The sequence below is a fragment of the Bufo bufo genome, chromosome 3 (assembly GCF_905171765.1).
Source record: "Bufo bufo chromosome 3, aBufBuf1.1, whole genome shotgun sequence".
Taxonomy (NCBI): domain Eukaryota; kingdom Metazoa; phylum Chordata; class Amphibia; order Anura; family Bufonidae; genus Bufo; species Bufo bufo.
This window is the reverse complement of record NC_053391.1, coordinates 6,778,915-6,795,467: the sequence shown is the minus strand read 5'-3', so window position 1 is coordinate 6,795,467 and position 16,553 is coordinate 6,778,915. Positions and strand designations below refer to the sequence as shown.

Here is a 16,553-nt window from a genome sequence, read left to right as displayed (position 1 = left end):
TATTCTTTTTTCCTCTTGGGTCCTGAGGGTAGGACCAGAGGGTGAGCACCTATCCATACGGAGCGGGGGTGAGCCGCTGCACGCAATACGTTTTTTCCAATGTATGTACACAGTGACTTCACCAGCAGAATAGTGAGTGCAGCTCTGGAGTATAATACAGGATGTAACTAAGGCCTCATGCACACGACAGTTGTTTTTTGCATCCGCAAATTGTGCGTCCGCCAAAAAAACCCGGATCCTTTGTAATAAATGCCTATCCTTGTCCGCAAATGTGAAAAAAGTAGGACATGCACTATTTTTTTTTGCTGAAGGGAAACACGGACAACGGACACGGAACACAAACGGATGAACTATCAGCATTTTTTTGCTGACCCATTGAAATGAATGGGTCCCCATCGTATCCGCAAAAAAAAACTGTTGTGTGCATGAGGCCTAAGGATCAGTAGAACATGTATTTTTCGATTAGAGGAGGCATCTAGCGGCTGCAGTGCTATGTAGATGTTGTCGTTATCTGCCATTCGGCTGGTGAGAAATGTCCGGTTTTCACACAGGTTATGCGCTTTGGTGTGGTCTCCTGCTCACTGCGGCTCGTGTTTCTAGGTAATGAGTTGATCATATGGAACACAGGGAAAGGCCTGATGATAGTATGAGACATCTAGGGATTATGGAGGAGACATCTAGGGATTATGGAGGAGACATCTAGGAATTATGGAGGAGACATCTAGGGATTACAGAGGAGACATCTAGGGATTATGCAGGAGACATTTAGGGATTACGGAGGAGACATCTAGGGATTATGGAGGAGACATCTAGGGATTATGGAGGAGACATCTAGGGATTATGGAGGAGACATCTAGGGATTATGGAGGAGACATCTAGGGATTATGGAGGAGACATCTAGGGATTATGGAGGAGACATCTAGGGATTATGGAGGAGACATCTAGGGATTATGGAGGAGACATCTAGGGACTATGGAGGAGACATCTAGGGATTATGGAGGAGACATCTAGGGATTATGGAGGAGACATCTAGGGATTATGGAGGAGACATCTAGGGATTATGGAGGAGACATCTAGGGATTATGGAGGAGACATCTAGGGATTATGGAGGAGACATCTAGGGATTATGGAGGAGACATCTAGGAATAATGGAGGATACATCTAGGGATTATGGAGGAGACATCTAGGGATTATGGAGGAGACATCTAGGGACTATGGAGGAGACATCTAGGGATTATGGAGGAGACATCTAGGGATTATGGAGGAGACATCTAGGGATTATGGAGGAGACATCTAGGGACTATGGAGGAGACATCTAGGGATTATGGAGGAGACATCTAGGGATTATGGAGGAGACATCTAGGAATTATGGAGGATACATCTAGGGATTATGGAGGAGACATCTAGGGACTATGGAGGAGACATCTATATACTATGAGACTACACGAGTGCTGGTGAGCGGCCCGCGGCCCTCATGCAGTTGTATAACGTCATGCAGAATGTGCCCGGACTGTGCAGCCCATACCTGCGGGGAACTGCTTACTCTTGCGGGGAGAGCGCAGCTGTCTCTGGTACGGGTCGCTGGCTCCGTATAAATAGACGGTCCCCGTGCTGAGCAGGACGGTTTTCTGAATGTAATCCACCACAGCCAGGCCGTTACAGTTCCCAAAGGCAACTCTGAAAGAACGCAGAGGTTACAGCCATGAATATCCTTATTGTCATGTATAATAGGAGCCCACCCCAGACGGCGAATACGTGCAGCGTGCGTATTTATCTGTGCGTGCGTGTTCTGTCATGTGGTGGGGGGGGGGGGGCGCATTATTTTGCCCCCATCTGGATAAAACCCCACAACGGTCACTGAAATAACCTGAAACTGACAAAAGTAATAAATAGAAATTTACTGAAAATCAGTGAATGAGGATCAGACGCAGCTTCTGGGGGCCCGGTCTGGACACAGATGAGGGCCCCTTAACTGAATATTGTGCTGCGCAGTCCTTCTGCCCCGTCCACGGTTATTCTGGCCGCTCCTCGTGAGCATGCCGCTCCAGATGTCTCAGGTGTGAAGGTGCCTTCTGCAGGTCTCAGCTCCTTGCACAGATGTTCTGCAGGGTTCAGACGAGGGTTCGGAGGTCGCCTCAGGGTCGTCCAGCGCTTCGCTCTCAGCCATTCTGGGATGTTTTTAGCTGTGCTTTGGGTCATTATCCTGTTGGACGACCAATGACCTGCGGCTGAGACCAAGCTTTCTGACACTGGGCAGCTCCAGAATGCGCTGATAGTCTTGAAATTTCATTGTACCCTGCACAGATACAAGACGCCCTGTGCAAGATGCAGCAAAGAAGCCCCAAAACATACCTGATCCGCCTCCATTTTTCACGGTAGATACAATTGGGGTCATTTATTAAGACTGGCGTTTTAGATGGATGGTGCGACCTGTCACTGATGTACCTTCACCTCTAATCTCTTCGGAAGTTGTTCTGGGCTCTTGGTGACCATTCGTATTAGCTGTCTCTCTTCGATTTGTCATCAATTTTCCTCTTGCGGCCACGTCCAGAGAGGTTGGCTACAGTCCTGTAGACCTTAAACTTCTGAATAATATGGTCAACTGTAGTATTGGGAGCATTAATCTGTTTGGAGAGGGTCTTAGAGCTTTCACCTTTAACAAGTTTGTCTATAATCTTCTTCCTAAGCTCCTGAGACAACTCTCTCCGTGGCTTTCTTGGGTCCACGTTCAGTGCGGTGCCCACCATGATACCGAACAGCACAGGGACTACTTTTCACCCTCTATACAGGCAGGTGGACTGATTACAAGTCTGAAGAGGGGACACCTCAGTCTTTTCTAGGGGTCCCATCATTTGTGTCCAGGACAATTCAGAAGCAAATGTCTGATTTTCATTAGTTGATTTTCAGTAAATTCGTATTTATTATTACTTTCGTCAGTTTTCGTGACCACTGTGGGGGGGGTTTCTTTCGTTAACGGAAAGTACCAACAATTTTGTCCATGTGTATATTTATCTGTACATGTGCGTTCTGTCATGTGTTATTACATATATACATATCTGTATGCGTGTGTATATATTACATAGTACATAACATAGTAACATAGTAACATAATACATAAGGCCGAAAAAAGCCCTCCGTCCATCCAGTTCGGCCTGTTATCCTGCAAGTTGATCCAGAGGAAGGCAAAAAAACCCTGTGAGGTAGAAGCCAATTTTCCCCACTTTAGGGGAATAAAAAATTCCTTCCCGACTCCAATCAGGCAATCAGAATAACTCCCCGGATCAACGACCCCTCACATATTAGGTATGTGGGTGCATTCATTTTGTGTTGTATGTAATATTCATGTCTGGCTTTGTGTGTGTATGTACCGTGTATGTATTTATGTATGTGCATGTCTCCATTTGTTAAGGGGCCCCTGTAATTACCCCCCCCCCCTCTATCTGCCGACTGACATGCACACTCGCTGAATACGGTGGACTCGACCAGTACACGTCTTCAGACAGCGACCACTCACAATCTGGTGCCGCCCGAGGCTCCTATCGGTACTCACAGGCCGTAGGCAGAGCTGACCGCCAGGCTGGTGATCTGCTGTGGAGGTTCTCCATCCATCCATACCAGCTGGACCACGAGTTCTGTCTGGTATCCGGGGGGCATCCGCACCGGCCGGCTCTTCACACTGCGGGGGGAGGAGAACGTTATCAGGATCTGCTGTGGTGCCTAAGGCCATTATCAGAAGCTATACAACAGTCTAATATCCTTTGTGTTTCAAGCCATTATCATTTTGGAGACTGCTGCTTGCTGTCAGTGAATGGAAACTTTGTAGTTGACATCCTGAGGCTAGAAACCTTGGAAACGCAGTGACAAACGCTGCAGCGGGTGAGCCAGGACTGGATCTCTAGGTATAGTCTCTGCCCTCATTCATTCAGCTACAATTCCTGGAATAATTGGTGAACAAACAGATTTATACAGAAAATCAACAGAAAAAATCTTCTAACCTAAAATTAGAGAAAATGAGTTGTTGTTTCAACAGATTGAGGATTGCTGAATGCGGGTAATTATGACGCCGGCGCGCCTTTTGTCAGCACAGCTCTCGGAATAATCCTGTAATTGCTCTTAAATTACAGCTTTCGAGGCTCGCTCTCTGCCAGTGTGAGGCGGTTATTAGGCCGGTGTGCGCTCCCCGCTAATGACTGTAATCTCCGCACATGAGATCCGCTCGGCTGTAATCGCGGCCACACACCTTCAACAAAGCCATTTCTCGTGACCTCCCCACACACAGGCACACCGCAACTCAGCAGGGCATGCATGTGCTCCCACCGGGGAGAGAGACTAGCCCCCTGCCGCACCTCTCTGACCCCTCCAGACACCTCTGTCTCCTCCAGACACCTCTGTTCTCCTCCAGACACCTCTGTTCTCCTCCAGACACCTCTGTCTCCTCCAGACACCTCTGCCCCCTCCTCCAGACACCTCTGTCTCCTCCAGACACCTCTGTTCTCCTCCAGACACCTCTGCCCCCTCCTCCAGACACCTCTGCCCCCTCCTCCAGACACCTCTGCCCCCTCCTCCAGACACCTCTGTCCCCTTCTCCAGACTCCTCTGTCCTCCTCCAGACACCTCTGTCTCCTCCAGACACCTCTGTCTACTCCAGACCCTTCTGTTCTCCTCCAGACTCCTCTGTCTCCTCCAGACACCTCTGTTCTCCTCCAGTCTCATCTGTCCCCTCCAGACTCCTCTGCCCCCTCCTCCAGACTCCTCTGCCCCCTCCTCCAGACACCTCTGCCCCCTCCTCCAGACACCTCTGCCCCCTCCTCCAGACACCTCTGCCCCCTCCTCCAGACTCCTCTGCCCCCCCCCTCCAGACTCCTCTGTCCTCCTCCAGACACCTCTGTCCCCTCCTCCAGACACCTCTGCCCCCTCCTCCAGACACCTCTGCCCCCTCCTCCAGACACCTCTGCCCCCTCCTCCAGACACCTCTGCCCCCTCCTCCAGACACCTCTGTCCCCTTCTCCAGACTCCTCTGTCCTCCTCCAGACACCTCTGTCCTCCTCCAGACACCTCTGCCCCCTCCTCCAGACACCTCTGCCCCCTCCTCCAGACACCTCTGTCCCCTTCTCCAGACTCCTCTGTTCTCCTCCAGACTCCTCTGCCCCCTCCTCCAGACACCTCTGCCCCCTCCTCCAGACACCTCTGCCCCCTCCTCCAGACACCTCTGTCCCCTCCTCCAGACACCTCTGTCCCCTCCTCCAGACACCTCTGCCCCCTCCTCCAGACACCTCTGCCCCCTCCTCCAGACTCCTCTGTCCTCCTCCAGACACCTCTGCCCCCTCCTCCAGACACCTCTGCCCCCTCCTCCAGACACCTCTGTCCTCCTCCAGACACCTCTGTCCTCCTCCAGACACCTCTGTCCCCTCCAGACACCTCTGTCCTCCTCCAGACACCTCTGCCCCCTCCTCCAGACACCTCTGTCCTCCTCCAGACTCCTCTGTCCTCCTCCAGACACCTCTGTTCTCCTCCAGTCTCATCTGTCCCCTCCAGACACCTCTGTCCTCTTCCAGACTCCTCTGTCCACCTCCAGACTCCTCTGTCCTCCTCCAGACTCCTCTGTCCCCTCCTCCAGACACCTCTGTCCCCTCCTCCAGACACCTCTGTCCTCCTCCAGACTCCTCTGTCTCCTCCAGACACCTTTACACTCCTCTGTTCTACTGCAGACCCTTCTATCCTCCTCCAGACTCCTCTGTCCCCTCCTCCAGACTCCTCTGTCCTCCTCCAGACCCTTCTGTCCCCTCTAGACACCTCTGTCCCCATCCAGAAACGTTTGTCCTCGAGACCCTTCTGTCCTCCTCCAGACTTCTCTGTCCCCTGCAGACTCCTCTGTCCTCCTCCATTCCCTCTGTCCCCTCCACATGTCTCTGGTAGTGCCTTACCTCCCCTGAGAAAAAAGGATTAGACATGATGAAATTCAACATGCCTGATCATCCCCCCCCCCAACCTCTGCCAAACAAATGTCAGTCAAACCTCATCAAATTTGATGGCGGACAATCTTGTCAAAATTGGTGGATTTGACCTACATTTGTGTACGGCCGTTTATACGCATGATATCATCATAGATCTACAGTGCGTCCATTTCCGCCACATTCGGTGGCCACCGACACGGACTCCTCTTACAGTATATCAGGGGAAGCAAAATACAACCTGTGGCCGCTCATCCAAGGGTCTAGTCCTCATTTTAGGTTATTAAGTGGAGTCATGCTAATCATACCTGATGGGGAACTACACGTCCAGCACAGACATCCTGGACTTAACCCCTTACCCACCAGTGTTTTGATATTTCTATTAGTATTCTGTGCATTTTATTTCTACTTGCCAACCATAAAAATGTTTTGCGCCTTTTTTATGTGACACACAGGCCTAGTGTTCATACTTTTTTGAAGAAATATATATTTTTTTTTTTCCATCAGGGGTAAAGTGTACGAAATGTAACAAAATATGTTATTAAAGTCTATATTCCTTTAGGTTTTAAATTTAGAAACTGACAGTAACATAAAGTATTACATTGGGTTCTATATTTTGCTTTATTAGTTCTGTCATCTGACACGGGCTGACGACGCCAATGTTTCGGGTAGTGCGGGCGTTGTGGTTACTTATGGACTATACATTGTTGCTGCATTATATGTAAAACACTACAAGCACCATAAAACACCTCCGGGAACACTCACACTTCATCATGACTGTTGTATTTCATAGTTTTTCCCGTCATGGAAAGCAGCGGAGTCTGGAGGACGGGACAGAGGAGCGAGGAGGAGGGGACAGAGGAGCGAGGAGGAGGGGACAGAGGAGCGTGGAGGAGGGGACAGAGGAGCGTGGAGGAGGGGACAGAGGAGCGTGGAGGAGGGGACAGAGGAGCGAGGAGGAGGGGACAGAGGAGCGAGGAGGAGGGGACAGAGGAGCGAGGAGGAGGGGACAGAGGAGCGAGGAGGAGGGGACAGAGGAGCGTGGAGGAGGGGACAGAGGAGCGTGGAGGAGGGGACAGAGGAGCGTGGAGGAGGGGACAGAGGAGCGTGGAGGAGGGGACAGAGGAGCGAGGAGGAGGGGACAGAGGAGCGTGGAGGAGGGGACAGAGGCGTGAGGAGGAGGGGACAGAGGAGCGTGGAGGAGGGGACAGAGGAGCGAGGAGGAGGGGACAGAGGAGCGTGGAGGAGGGGACAGAGGCGTGAGGAGGAGGGGACAGAGGAGCGAGAAGGAGGGGACAGAGGAGCGAGGAGGGGAGAGAGGAGCGAGGAGAAGGGGACAGAGGAGCGAGGAGGAGGGGACAGAGGAGCGTGGAGGAGGGGACAGAGGAGCGAGGAGGAGGGGACAGAGGAGCGAGGAGGAGGGGACAGAGGAGCGAGGAGGAGGGGACAGAGGAGCGAGGAGGAGGGGAGAGAGGAGAGAGGAGAAGGGGACAGAGGAGTGTGGAGGAGGGGACAGAGGAGCGAGAAGGAGGGGAGAGAGCAGTGTGGAGGAGGGGACAGAGGAGTGTGGAGGAGGGTGGAGGAGGGGACAGAAGAGCGAGGAGGAGGGGACAGAGGAGCGAGGAGGAGGGGACAGAGGAGCGAGGAGGAGGGGACAGAGGAGCGAGGAGGAGGGGACAGAGGAGCGAGGAGGAGGGGACAGAGGAGCATGGAGGAGGGGACAGAGGAGCGAGGAGGAGGGAATAGAGGAGTGTGGAGGAGGGGACAGAGGAGTGTGTTGGAGGGAACAGAGGCGCGAGGAGGAGGGGACAGAGGAGTGTGGAGGAGGGGACAGAGGAGCGAAGAGGAGGGGGAGGAGGAGGGGACAGAGGAGTGTGTTGGAGGGAACAGAGGCGCGAGGAGGAGGGGACAGAGGAGCGTGGAGGAGGGGACAGAGGAGCGTGGAGGAGGGGACAGAGGAGCGAGGAGGAGGGGACAGAGGAGCGTGGAGGAGGGGACAGAGGAGCGAGGAGGAGGGAATAGAGGAGTGTGGAGGAGGGGACAGAGGAGTGTGTTGGGAGGGAACAGAGGCGCGAGGAGGAGGGGACAGAGGAGCGTGGAGGAGGGGACAGAGGAGGGAGGAGGAGGGGACAGAGGAGTGTGGAGGAGGGGACAGAGGAGCGAGGAGGAGGGGACAGAGGAGCGTGGAGGAGGGGACAGAGGAGGGAGGAGGAGGGGACAGAGGAGTGTGGAGGAGGGGACAGAGGAGCGAGGAGGAGGGGGAGGAGGAGGGGACAGAGGAGTGTGTTGGAGGGAACAGAGGCGCGAGGAGGAGGGGACAGAGGAGCGTGGAGGAGGGGACAGAGGAGGGAGGAGGAGGGGACAGAGGAGTGTGGAGGAGGGGACAGAGGAGCGAGGAGGAGGGGGAGGAGGAGGGGACAGAGGAGTGTGTTGGAGGGAACAGAGGCGCGAGGAGGAGGGGACAGAGGAGCGTGGAGGAGGGGACAGAGGAGCGAGGAGGAGGGGACAGAGGAGGGAGGAGGAGGGGACAGAGGAGGGAGGAGTTCAATTGTAGGCAAATTAGTTCTCCTGGAAGAAAGACAATTGTCAGGTGGAATTTACAAGAGTAATTTCACTGTAACAGATACATTGTTATGATACCCTGAACATTAGAGCATCAGGGGTACAAAACTAGGGAGAAGAGGGTGTACCGTGCGAGGGGTTAGGAAGGCTTAGGTGATGTACCCTGTCAACAATATATCAACGTATGGTGAAAAGGGGTTCCCCCCCAAACTGTAGTGAGGGTATTTATCCAGCGCCCCCTCCTCCACACTCCTCTGTCCCCTCCTTCACACTCCTCTGTCCACTCCTCTGTCCCCTCCTCCACGCTCCTCTGTCCCCTCCTCCTCGCGCCTCTGTCCCCTCCTCCTCGCGCCTCTGTCCCCTCCAACACACTCCTCTGTCCCCTCTGGAGAAGGGGTCAGAGGAGTCTGGAGGAGAGGACAGAGGAGTCTGGAGGAGGATAGAAGGGTCTGCAGTAGAACAGAGGAGTGTAAAGGTGTCTGGACGAGACAGAGGAGTCTGGAGGAGGACAGAGGTGTCTGGAGGAGGACAGAGGAGTCTGGAGGAGGACAGAGGAGTGTGTTGGAGGGAACAGAGGCATGAGGAGGAGGGGACAGAGGAGCGTGGAGGAGGGGACAGAGGAGTGGACAGAGGAGTGTGAAGGAGGGGACAGAGGAGTGTGAAGGAGGGGACAGAGGAGTGTGGAGGAGGGGGCGCTGGATAAATACCCTCACTACAGTTTGGGGGGGAACCCCTTTCCACCATACGTTGATATATTGTTGACAGGGTACATCACCTAAGCCTTCCTAACCCCTCGCACGGTACACCCTCTTCTCCCTAGTTTTGTACCCCTGATGCTCTAATGTTCAGGGTATCATAACAATGTATCTGTTACGGTGTAATTACTCTTGTAAATTCCACCTGACAATTCTCTTTCTTCCAGGAGAACTAATTTGCCTACAATTGAACTAGTCAACAACACTCAATGTCAGGCGGCAGCTGCAAAAGGTTAGTAAAATAAGTGGTGCGTGGTTTTCTACAAGAACTGTTCAAGGGACCAGGGTTTTATGCTTTATGTAGAGCAGGGATGCCCAACCTGCGTCCCTCCAGCTGTTGCAAAACTACAACTCCCAGCATGCCTGGACAGCCTACAGCTATCAGCCTACAGCAGGGCATGGTGGGAGTTGTAGTTTTACAACAGCTGGAGGGCCGCAGGTTGAGCATCCCTGATGTAGAGGAAAGGCAATTCATACATCAGGGTGGGAAAGGGTTCTTTCCAGTTACAGAAGTCAAGGAACGCAGCGCAGACAATAGGAACAAGATAATGGCCGACAATCATTACTGATAGAGAAGCCTCAGGGGATCAGGAGAGCTCTCACCTCAGACAAGGGACACTGTCCTTCGGGGGCCCTTCAGTTGTCACAGTGTTAGCGCTGCCTGCCAGGTTTCTGCTCCTGGAGGACAGGGGTTGACTTGTGGGTTCAGGAAATGGAGGGACACTGTCCGGATCGGGGGTCATGATGTCCTCAACCTCATACTGCAGCCGAGCTTCTAGGGACTTACAGGAAACAAAAAGACGAATCACATCACGAACCATATTGATGAATCGTAATTAGAAATCAGCTCCTTCTGCAAAGCAGGGGGAGTAAACCCTAATCTCTATGACCCGCAGGTCTGACGGGGCGCAGGGCTCGATACAGTCCATACATGGGACCATTCACCGTCTCACGTGCTCTGGAGCTGGAGCTATGGTTCACTTATCAGATCCTTCAAACTGGGGAGTAACTGATTCTAGGACTTTGGTAAAATATCCACCTCATAACCCATTTTTTTCCTTTGGTCTGACAATCATACAGAAATCGGGTTACAAACTGCCCTTTTGTCGTCGTCCCTCCTCCCCCAATGACATATCACCAAGGGAAGACCATGGGTTGGTTTGGGGTGGGGATCATGTTCTTGTGAACACTTACCGCTATCTCCGTTACCACCTCGTGTTTGCTGAACCTGTAGATGATGACATAGGCCGACACCCCCGCTACACAGAAGATGCGACTTTCCGGACACCAAGACATCATCTGGATGGCAAAGGGGTCGTCTTCCACTATCTCCGCCGTCTGCTTCCCTTCCCCCGCCTTCGGCGGCTTCTCAAACACCTTGGAGGTCTTCAGCTTGTATAACATCTGGAGGCTGGCTGTAAGACATGACATGAAACCACAGGGTTGACGCCAGCACCGCGGGCTCATATAGAAGGAGACCTAAACTGTGCACAGGACATTACATTATGTACACGCCAGGAGGGTGTCTGCCTCTCCTCCACTATTCTGCTCAGTCTTTGCCTCCATGGTACAACCTCCGCAGGTCTCTTCTCTATGAGTATGTGTAGGTACAGCAAAAATATTGGGAAAAATCTATGTGATGATTTTTCATCACAAATACATATTAAGAAGACAGCAGTATTATAGGGGTGATAGCTATAACGGACACTGGACTCTGGGGCAGGAGCCCGGCTGGAAGTCAGGAGCTAGAAGGGCTCGCTCTAAACTTCGTCAAAGGGAAGCCAATGAACCTTCTGAGTCAAAGGGCTGGGGATGGTTTGTGGGCTCCTCCATCCTTTGGAGAGGGCCTGTGATGCACTGTCAAATTAAGCCACAATCTTAGACTTTCGATTAAAAAAAATAATAATAATAATTAAAAAAAGAGGGCGTCTACAGGTGGAGGAGTCTGTATGACATGGATGACATGAGCTAGCGGCCGTTCTGTATGTTTAGAGACAAATATCCCGACTGCCCTTGTCCATGAGAAAGTTATGTTTTGGGTGGAAATTCATACGATGGGTACAGTTATTATGATCAGTTCTGTTGGTTACAGTTATTATTAGAGAAGAGCAACTTTATCAAAAATTTGATTCGCCAGTTTGTTGAATTTTTCGAAAAATTTGGTTCGATACAAATTTATTCTCGTTGAATCGCATTAAAAAACGGCTATTTCCTGTCTGCAGAGAGCCTTTGAAGCGGTGTAGAACACTGTGCCTGTCTAGCGGTGTAGAACACTGTGCCTTTGAAGCGGTGTAGAACACTGTGCCTGTATAGCGGTGTAGAACACTGTGCCTGTATAGTGGTGTAGAGCACTGTGCCTGTATAGCGGTGTAGAACACTGTGCCTGTATAGTGGTGTAGAACACTGTGCCTGTATAGCGGTGTAGAACACTGTGCCTGTATAGCGGTGTAGAACACTGTGCCTGTATAGCGGTGTAGAACACTGTGCCTGTATAGCGGTGTAGAACACTGTGCCTGTATAGCGGTGTAGAACACTGTGCCTGTATAGCGGTGTAGAACACTGTGCCTTTGAAGCGGTGTAGAACACTGTGCCTGTATAGCGGTGTAGAACACTGTGCCTGTATAGTGGTGTAGAGCACTGTGCCTGTATAGTGGTGTAGAACACTGTGCCTGTATAGTGGTGTAGAACACTGTGCCTGTATAGCGGTGTAGAACACTGTGCCTGTATAGTGGTGTAGAACACTGTGCCTGTATAGCGGTGTAGAACACTGTGCCTGTATAGCGGTGTAGAACACTGTGCCTGTATAGCGGTGTAGAACACTGTGCCTGTATAGTGGTATAGAACACTGTGCCTGTATAGCGGTGTAGAACACTGTGCCTGTATAGCGGTGTAGAACACTGTGCCTGTATAGCGGTGTAGAACACTGTGCCTGTATAGCGGTGTAGAACACTGTGCCTGTATAGTGGTGTAGAACACTGTGCCTGTATAGCGGTGTAGAACACTGTGCCTGTATAGCGGTGTAGAACACTGTGCCTGTATAGTGGTGTAGAGCACTGTGCCTGTATAGTGGTGTAGAACACTGTGCCTGTATAGCGGTGTAGAACACTGTGCCTGTATAGTGGTGTAGAACACTGTGCCTGTATAGGGGTGTAGAACACTGTGCCTGTATAGTGGTGTAGAACACTGTGCCTGTATAGTGGTGTAGAACACTGTGCCTGTATAGGGGTGTAGAACACTGTGCCTGTATAGTGGTGTAGAACACTGTGCCTGTATAGTGGTGTAGAACACTGTGCCTGTATAGCGGTGTAGAACACTGTGCCTGTATAGCGGTGTAGAACACTGTGCCTGTATAGCGGTGTAGAACACTGTGCCTGGATAGTGGTGTAGAACACTGTGCCTGTATAGCGGTGTAGAACACTGTGCCTGTATAGCGGTGTAGAACACTGTGCCTGTATAGCGGTGTAGAACACTGTGCCTGTATAGCGGTGTAGAACACTGTGTCTGTATAGTGGTGTAGAACACTGTGTCTGTATAGTGGTGTAGAACACTGTGCCTGTATAGCGGTGTAGAACACTGTGCCTGTATAGTGGTGTAGAACACTGTGCCTGTATAGTGGTGTAGAACACTGTGCCTGTATAGTGGTGTAGAGCACTGTGCCTGTATAGTGGTGTAGAACACTGTGCCTGTATAGTGGTGTAGAACACTGTGCCTGTATAGTGGTGTAGAACACTGTGCCTGTATAGCGGTGTAGAACACTGTGCCTGTATAGCGGTGTAGAACACTGTGCCTGTATAGCGGTGTAGAACACTGTGCCTGTATAGCGGTGTAGAACACTGTGCCTGTATAGCGGTGTAGAACACTGTGCCTGTATAGCGGTGTAGAACACTGTGCCTGTATAGTGGTGTAGAACACTGTGCCTGTATAGTGGTGTAGAACACTGTGCCTGTATAGCGGTGTAGAACACTGTGCCTGTATAGTGGTGTAGAACACTGTGCCTGTATAGCGGTGTAGAACACTGTGCCTGTACAGCGGTGTAGAACACTGTGCCTGTATAGTGGTGTAGAACACTGTGCCTGTATAGTGGTGTAGAACACTGTGCCTGTATAGTGGTGTAGAACACTGTGCCTGTATAGTGGTGTAGAGCACTGTGCCTGTATAGTGGTGTAGAGCACTGTGCCTGTATAGCGGTGTAGAACACTGTGCCTTGCAGTAACATGCACAGGGAGTCTGCTGTGGTAGTGAAATAATACTGTGAGTCCGTATGACATGCAGATGACAGGCGTCGCTCTTAGAATCACTGCACACTTCACTTATTCAGGCAGTCATGGGGCCAAAACTGACCAAATAACACAGGTGTGAACTGACCTTACAGGTCGATGTTAGCGCCAAGAAGAAGCGCACTCCTTTTACACCGTCGTTAGCTGATTCCACATAGATGTCTACAGAACCTGTTCTATTAACCCCTTATACAAGTAGAGCCCCCGACAGAGTGGAGAGGGGGTCAGCAGTAAGGTTGTGTGGACGTCACTGATTATTTTGCCCTTCCTCTGATCCATCAGAACAATAACCCCCAAAAAACGGATCCTGTCGGTGGAGCATCCGCCTTCACTCGGTCAGCATTTGGTCATTAATCCATCAGTATTGCTAATGCCAAAAAAAACAGGAGTGGATCCAAAACAGAGATAACACGTAGATGGAATATTTGCATGTCTTCTGTGTTTTGTACCCACTCCTGCTTCTGGCTACCAAATCACAAGCCAATTCTGATGGGACCATACAGGCCTCACAGCTGATACACAGACAGGATCCGTTGTGCGTCTCATTTTTTCTTCTTTCTGACAGATCAGAAGAAAGGTAAAAAAAATGATGATGTCAGCCAGGCCGAAAGGCAAAATAGTGGCCCAGTCATGAAGTGGGGAGGGTGGAAACAGCATGAGAAGTCCACAGAGTGGCACAATGACAGAGTCTGGAGGTGGCAGCAGCATAAGGAGACCACAGAGTGGCCCAATGACAGGGTCTGGAGGTGGCAGCAGCATCAGGGAGAGGCCACAAAGTGGCACAATGACAGTGAGAAGGTGGCAGCAGCATCAGGGGGAGGCCACAAAGTGGCACAATAACAGTGTGGAGGTGGCGGCAGCATCAGGAGACCACAGAGTGACCCGATGACAGAGTGGGGAGGTGGGTGGCAATACCAGTACCAGCTGAAGATAGTGGGTGAAAGAAGGAGCACTTGGCATCAGATGTGTGGCATCAGGCGGGTGGCAGCATCAGAATAGTAGCTGAGGCAGGTAGCCAGAAGAAACCGGTTTCTTTTGTCAAAGTGTTGGTGTGGCACCATGGATGATCTAGTCTGATGCATCAGGCATTGGTGGGTGAAAATCCTGGCTGATCCACGTCTGATTCATCTTGACAAAGGTCAGTCTCTCCACATTTTGGGTGGACAGGCGAGTTCTTCTTGGGGTAAATATGGCCCCCGCCGCACTAAACACCCGCTCTGATACCACACTACTGGCCGGGCAGGACAGCTTTTCCAGGGCAAACTTGGCCAGTTGCGGCCACAAATCCAGTTTGGCTGCCCAGTAGTCCAGCGGATCTTCAGTGACGGCTGGCAGGGTGCTGTCCAAGTATGCCACCACCTGCTGGTTCAGCTCCTGCTCCAGGTCTAGCTGCTGCTGCCGGTGAGTAGTTTCTTCACTAGGGGGGTGAAGGAAGCTGCTCGTCAGCGACTCTAGACTCAAGTTGCTGCTGATGGAGCTGGTACTGCTCCTGCCACCCCACCCCTCCCCAGCAGCCATGGCAGTGGAACGTGAGCGCAGAGGGCCCTCCGGTCAGACCTGCGAGAGGATGGACGATGGCGCAGATAGGCAGCGGCCAACTGATTACATAGGATGTCTCTATAGTAGTTCAGTTTGTCCTCCCTCTTAGCGGGTGTAAGAAAAGCCCCCATTTTGGACCAGTAGCGAGGGTCCAACAAGGTGGAGAGCCAGAAGTCATCCCTCTGCTGAATGGTGACAATTCGGCTGTCACTACGGAAGCAAGTGAGCATGCATCGGGCCATTTGTGCAAGTGACTCGGAGGGACTCCCGGCCTCCATCTACACTGCATACTGCCACGGTGTGTCCGGGTCCTCTGCCTCGTCTTCCTCATCGCCCTGTAGATCCTCCGGCTGCTCCTGCTCCTCCTCTCCTGTCACCTGTGTAGAAAAACCACCCATTTCGCTACACATTGCTTGTGCTCCAATGTCTTCTTCCTCCTCCTCCAGTTCAGCCCCCACATGGCTCATGTGGCCGAGAGATGTAGGCACCACGTCTCCAGTCCCATGACCAGCCATTGTTACCAGCATCTGTTCCAGGACATGAAGCAGTGGAATGACTGCATTCATCCCGTAGTCCTGCGACTGACAAATAACGTGGCCTCCTCAAAGGACCTGAGCAAACGGCATGTGTCACGCATGAGCTGCCACTGGCTGACATCGAAGTTACGCAGGGGAGTACTCCTGTCCGCCTGTATCATCAAGAAATCGTTTATGGCCTTTCTCTGTTCGTATAGTCGGTCCAACATATGGAGGGTGGAAATGTTGCATATCAGCCTATGTTGGGGGATGCAGTTCTGCCGCTGCAGCTCAAGGAGGGTGTGCTTTGCGGTGTATGAGTGGCTGAAGTGCATGCAAAGTTTCCTGGCCATTTTTAGGATGTCTTGCAGATGGGTGGAAGACTTCAGTAACCGCTTGACAACCAGATTGAACACATGTGCCATACAGGGCACATGGCTCAGCCCTCCTTGATGCAGCGCCGACACCATGTTCTTCCTGTTGTCGGTCACCATGGTTCCGATTTTGAGTTGTCGCAGAGAAAGCCAGGATTCGATTTCTTGATGAGGGACACGGAGCAGTTTCTCCCCTGTGCGTCACCTGGCCAAGTTGCTGGTGTGGCTGTGCAGGAACCACATTTACCCAGTGGGCTGTAAAGGACATGTATTGTCCTTGACCATAGTTACAGCTACCGACCAATTTTCCCCAAAAAGGTTGTATCACAAACAAATTTCACCACTGGACATATGGCTATTAGACGTAATTTGGTTTATACAGAAGAAAGTCTACAATCACCCATCAATTTTCTCGTATTCTTTTTCCTATTAATACACCCCAAAAAAAATAATATAATAATCAGAATTGACCGCAGAATGGCTACAAGGACGTACGTATCTATCCTATTAATGCACCCTGTAAATGGCTGTAGTACAATGGAACGTCACCGGTGAACGGCAATTATTTTTTTTTTTGCCA

The 16,553-nt window shown here is 51.5% G+C and overlaps 1 protein-coding gene across 2 annotated transcripts in view; it reads right to left on the bottom strand.

Moving 5' to 3' along the window:
• The window catches only part of STXBP5L (syntaxin binding protein 5 like), a 237,159-nt gene that overhangs the window by 45,770 nt on the left and 174,836 nt on the right, over nucleotides 1-16,553 (bottom strand). For both annotated transcript variants that reach the window (XM_040422836.1, XM_040422837.1), the window contains exons 15-18: nucleotides 10,463-10,683; nucleotides 9,872-10,050; nucleotides 3,551-3,676; nucleotides 1,526-1,677 (exon numbers count right to left, since the gene is read on the bottom strand). In XM_040422836.1, coding sequence (XP_040278770.1) covers nucleotides 1,526-1,677; nucleotides 3,551-3,676; nucleotides 9,872-10,050; nucleotides 10,463-10,683 — 678 coding nt within the window. The remainder of the gene's footprint in view (nucleotides 1-1,525; nucleotides 1,678-3,550; nucleotides 3,677-9,871; nucleotides 10,051-10,462; nucleotides 10,684-16,553) is intronic.